A 5384-nucleotide genomic window follows, 5' to 3' on the forward strand; every position below is an offset into this window, starting at 1 on the left:
AAAGAAACGCCAAATCCGTGCCGAAGGCAGGCATATAATATATATTTTTAATTCTGCTCAAATTGGCAATGTGGCAACGCCACTTGATTTGTTTTGTTTTGCTGTGACTGTGACTCTGTGAGGACGAGATAAGACAAGCGAATCAGTTAAGCAAGCTGCCACCTTATGATGAGCCGCCCCCTACCCGCCTCGGCGCTTCCTTCCCCCTCCCCGCCCTTGGCAACAAGTGCGTAACACGCGACGAGGCCACACACACAGCCGTGACAGCCCGCGCTCTCACGCTCATGTCAATGACGCCATCCATGGAGATCGACCTGCACGTCGTGCGCGCGGCGCGCGTGCTGGGTCGTGGCGCCATGGGCACGGTATTCCTCGCCGTTGACGGCGGCACCGGGGAGGCCTACGCGCTCAAGGTCTTCGACAAGCGCTCCGCTGCGGCGGCGTCGAGGCCGGCCGCGGGCGCCGACGCGGCGCGGCGCGCGCAGTGGGAGGTGTCCGTGCTGTCCAGGCTCGCGCACCCGCACCTGCCGTCCCTGCTGGGCTGCGCCGAGACGCCCGACCTACTGGGGTGGGCGCTGCCCTACTGTCCAGGCGGGGACCTCAACGAGCTCCGCCACGCGCAGCCCGACCGCGTGTTCTCCCCCGCGGCCATCCGGTTCTACGTCGCCGAGGTGGTGTCCGCGCTCGCCGAGCTCCACGCCGCCGGGATCGCGTACCGCGACCTCAAGCCCGAGAACGTGCTCCTCCGCGCCGACGGCCACGTCATGCTGACCGACTTTGACCTCTCACGGCAGCTCCCGCCGCCCAGGTCCCCCTCCGCATCCACGTCCACGTCGTCGTCGTCGTGCTCGGCGACATCGTCGCCGCTGCCTCAGACCCAGACGACCCACATGAAGAACATCTTCAAGAGAAGCGAGTCCGCTGTGACCGCGCCCACCTCCGGACAGGAGGAACCACGCAACCTCGCCTGGTACCTGAGCAAAAGCATCGACGGCGGCAGCGACCAGGTCAAGAAGGCGAAATCGGCCAGGGTAACGCCGGTGGACCGCGGCAAGGAGCTGCCGAGCTTCTGCCCCGCTGCCGCAGCCGCAGCCGGAGAGCGGTCGTTCTCGTTCGTGGGCACCGAGGAGTACGTGGCGCCGGAGGTGGTGCGCGGCGACGGGCACGAGTTCGCGGTCGACTGGTGGGCGCTCGGGGTGCTGGTCTACGAGATGTCCCACGGGCGGACGCCGTTCCGGGGCCGGAGCCGGAAGGAGACGTTCCGGAACGTGCTGCTCCGGGAGCCGGGGTTCACGGCGGACGCGCGGCGGCGGTGGCCGGAGCTAACGGACCTCGTCTCGCGGCTGCTGGAGAAGAATCCCGCGCGGAGGCTGGGTTTCGCCGGCGGCGCCGACGAGGTCCGGGCGCACCCGTTCTTCGCCGGGGTGGCGTGGGACCTGCTCGGGGACGTGTCCCGGCCGCCCTACATTCCCGCGCCGCCCGATGACAGTATTGCCTCCTGCGAGGGGTTCAGCGTGGCGGAATACTTCGATAGGCTTCACCAGCCTCCGCTGTCGCCGGCGAAGCACTCGCCCGAGGAAGAGCTCTTGCCGGAGTTCTGACACCGGTTGTTCCCGCTCGAGATTCGTGCTCCCTGTTGTTTCCGTTTTGTTGCACCATCAAAGATCACTATATCGTTAAATAATGGATCTCGGTGATATGCGTGAACAGAGAGAGGCTTTTGTTGTTTAACCAAGATAGTTGGGGAAGCACGGTGAAATCGAGAAGGATACAGCCGATGAGTTCGACAGTGAGTAGCGAATGTAGCCAGAAATATCGTCGGGATAGACAGGTCATGATATAAATTTTCTTGAAATTCAACAATGATTTACTAAAAAAATTAGAAATTTTATTGACCCCAACAAACCCCCTGAATTCACCCCTGTCGACACTCGACACAGACTTGTGGTTTCAAGTCTTTTGTCAGTTTATTTACAACTGAACTGCTGAAGGTGTCAGACAATGATGCAGGATTATGAATCCCTTGTCCTTGTGCATACCATTACCATGCATGCGTATATGTCTGTCTGCATATGGTTTTCGTCTTGACGAATTATGCCACGGATCGATTGCTGAATTACAGTTGGTCCTAGACTCCTTGGTACGGTTACATCTTCAGAAAGAGAATAGCATCATTGACGGAGGAGTTGCTAGGTAGTAGGTACTGTACTAGTAAATTCTGTTGGACCATGAATTCACTCCCATCTCTGAATGCTGGACCATTTACGACGAACGAACGAACGAACGTACGTATGTCCATTCCGTCCATGGCTTCGTACCAGTACTCTACTATGGAGCTCATTGGTCTGGAGCTCTGTTGAGCAGCCGGCTGGTTCCATGCTTTATTATTGCTTTCAGTGAGTGCACACAGTACTTCAATGCATGTGTTTTCTTGAGCGATGGATAACCTAACTGTTTCGTTCCTGTACGTCCCAAAATTCGAGATTCCATATATATATAATAGTATTTGATTAATGCTATATGTATAGTAAAGAGAAGTCTCACTGTACTTCAGTCCAACTATATGAGTCATTCGTTGAGTTACAACGGTGAAAACAGATGTACGACTCGTGTTCGGGAAATTATTTATAGCTGAATTACTATACAATAATGTATACGATTTCTGAGGGTTATTAAAGAACATCGAGCGCGCGTGCAGAGATTATCTGGCCAGAAAACGCTGGTGATGCAGATTGGCTAGCATCATCAGGCATTCAGACAGTTCGTTGACGAAGATCTACTAAATTGCGCTGCTTCGCGTTGGCGCTTAGCGACCGACCAGCACTTGGAGAAGAATATTATGTTATAACTGTAAAATGCCTAGTTTAGATCAACCGGGTCGCCATCAGAGTCGACAAGACAACCAAAACCTATGAGAACGTCACTGTTAGCCACGTAATGTACAAGCCACACGATTGGGATTTATACTCTCTTTTCGTCGTGAAAGGAATGCGATTTTAGCATAGCGTTGAGTTAAATCATTTTTAGTTTAACCAAATCTATATAAGAACATCTATATTAATATTTACTACTCCATCCGTACCAAAATATAACTCGTCTTGACAAAACATACATACATACATACATACGCTAATTAATTAATTAATGTAGTTTGTATACATGTCTACGTCAGCTCTCTCGACCAAAGCCACCGAGCAAGATGGAAGCACTTGATAGAATATTCCGAAGAAGATGGATGCACTTGATAGAATATTATTTTTTTGTATGTCCAGATTATTTCATATGTGATCTGAGGATGAACTGTGCCAAATTTTAATGCAGTACAATCCATCTTTCTCCATCTAAAAAAACATACTCCATGAAAGATGCATTGGAGTGGAGGGTTTTCCTTTTGACGGCATATTTTAGATTACTAGCATATAGTCCGTGCTAATGCTACGATCCCACGGAGGGGTGGGGACGGCGGCAGCGGCGATGCGAGGGAAGGGGCTGACGTTAGTGGTGACAACAGCGCGAGTGAGGGGGAGGGGAGGGGTGGTGGGGTAACAAGGGAGGTTGGAAGGATGAAGAATAGAGATAATTCAAATAATATTGCCCACTGAATTTGAGTAAAGGAGAGGGAATTATCTAGCGATTTGGTACGTTGATTTTGATGATGTGTGTTAAGTATGAGTGTAATTTGTTTGGTGGATTTAGTGGATGTTATGAGTTTAGAGATAATTTAGTTAGATCAATTTTGCAAATGTTTAAATAGATAGATTGTATAGTGGTATAGACAAGAGTACTCTCACACGAATACATTGGATGAGGAGGGTCGCCGCTAGCCCCAGCAACGCCCATGCATGCGTGAATATGCTAGCTGGTCAGGCCCCTGCATGGTGATCGAGGGGGCGAAGCTAGTGCTTGAAATATACATCGGGCTTTTCGGGCCAGTACGAGCACGACCTGAAAATAGAAGTTCAAAGCACGGTGTGACACAAAATAATATTGGCCGGGCTAGCACGGCTCGAAGACAGACTTAGGTCGGGCCTCAATTTCCGGCCCGTCGGGTCCCCGACACGGCCCAATTAAACTCAATCTATTTAATTTCTTTAATTTAGTAAGATATCGACTTTATATTGTTGTTATATTTAGAGTTTATGTGGTCAAATGATGCTAGAATTGTTTAATATCTTTAATTTAGTAAGCTATCAACTTTATATGGTTCTAATATTTTGATTTTATGTGGTTAAATATACCGGCCGGGCTTGTGTCGGCACGGCCCGAAGAAGACACGACGTGGTTTAGGGCCGGACCGGGCCACTGTTTTTACACTTTGGGCTGGTATGGTACGGTCCAAAAATATTTTAGGCTTTCCTGGTCTAAAACCGTTTGGCATGAAGTACGATGAGCTTAGGCCGGGCTGGCATCCCAGCACTAGGCGAAGCCAACAACGGTACTGACTGCCAGCACGTACGTAATCCCCACACATGCATGCACGCACGTCGTGTCGCACGAGATCTGCCGGGCGCGGCAGCTGCTTTATTTTGTCCGGCACGATGACTCGATGAGAGCACCGGATTCGATGGAAATGCGTGGCTTTGCCCTGCCCTGGATTAATTGCACCATGCTGCATGCATGCAATGCAATGCATATCAGCTTATGCGGCGGCTAATATACCTGCTTCGTTGTTGGCATGCACGCGCTTATGGGTGGTCAACGCCGATACATCGTACGTCGATCGATCACGTCGCAACTGACACCTACGTACCACCCCAGATCGATGAGTGCGGCGGCACGGCCCGATCGATCGACGAGCGCGAGCAACTTACGTGCGCGTAGGGATCGGAAATGCGAAAGGGACAGAGGCAACGGGTGGTGGAATGGAACGGGACTGTCCGTGCGGCCAAGACAGCACGACTGCATGAGCTAGGACGGAACAATGAGCACAACGGCGAGGTGTCTGAGATGATGGGAGCACTGTGCGGTTTGACCGACGCCGTGTGCTTTTACAATTGCGCCTAAGACCATATCTAGCACCTCACCGTATATAGTCATCTAAAACACTATTTTATCGGTTAGACTATATTGTTCATATAGTGGAGTTTGAATATATTAATAGAGATTATTGTCAGAGGACAGGGAAAAATCATATATATCTTTACAAGCACACAACCAATGGAAATTGTAGACTATTGCTGTCTTTCTTAATATTTACTATACAACCAATGTAATTTGGGTAATGTAATGCAATGAACTTTAAAGGCAAGTTGTGAATTATCAGGCTATTTGCTTCGGATGAAAGCTAGTTGTTTGAACTGGTGCAACAGCAATACACAAAGACAAAATACTGTAGAAACAGTAGAAACCGCTTCGGATTAAAGCCACACGAACAACCTATATAT

At 50.5% G+C, this 5384-nt stretch overlaps 1 protein-coding gene across 1 annotated transcript; it reads left to right on the forward strand.

Moving 5' to 3' along the window:
* Nucleotides 1–204: 204 nt before the first annotated feature.
* On the forward strand, nucleotides 205–1712 carry LOC100191446 (putative protein kinase superfamily protein). The gene has a single exon (NM_001136879.1). The coding sequence runs from the start codon at nucleotides 285–287 to the stop codon at nucleotides 1599–1601; it is 1317 nt and encodes a 438-aa protein (NP_001130351.1). The 5' UTR covers nucleotides 205–284; the 3' UTR covers nucleotides 1602–1712.
* The last annotated feature ends 3672 nt before the right edge of the window (nucleotides 1713–5384 follow it).

The sequence above is a fragment of the Zea mays genome, chromosome 2 (genome assembly GCF_902167145.1).
Source record: "Zea mays cultivar B73 chromosome 2, Zm-B73-REFERENCE-NAM-5.0, whole genome shotgun sequence".
In the NCBI taxonomy this organism is placed as follows: Eukaryota; Viridiplantae; Streptophyta; class Magnoliopsida; order Poales; family Poaceae; genus Zea; species Zea mays.

What these genes read in the sequence shown, in the direction of transcription:
- LOC100191446 (NM_001136879.1), top strand. Translation starts at nt 285, where the DNA reads ATGTCAATGACGCCATCCATGGAGATCGACCTGCACGTCGTGCGCGCG.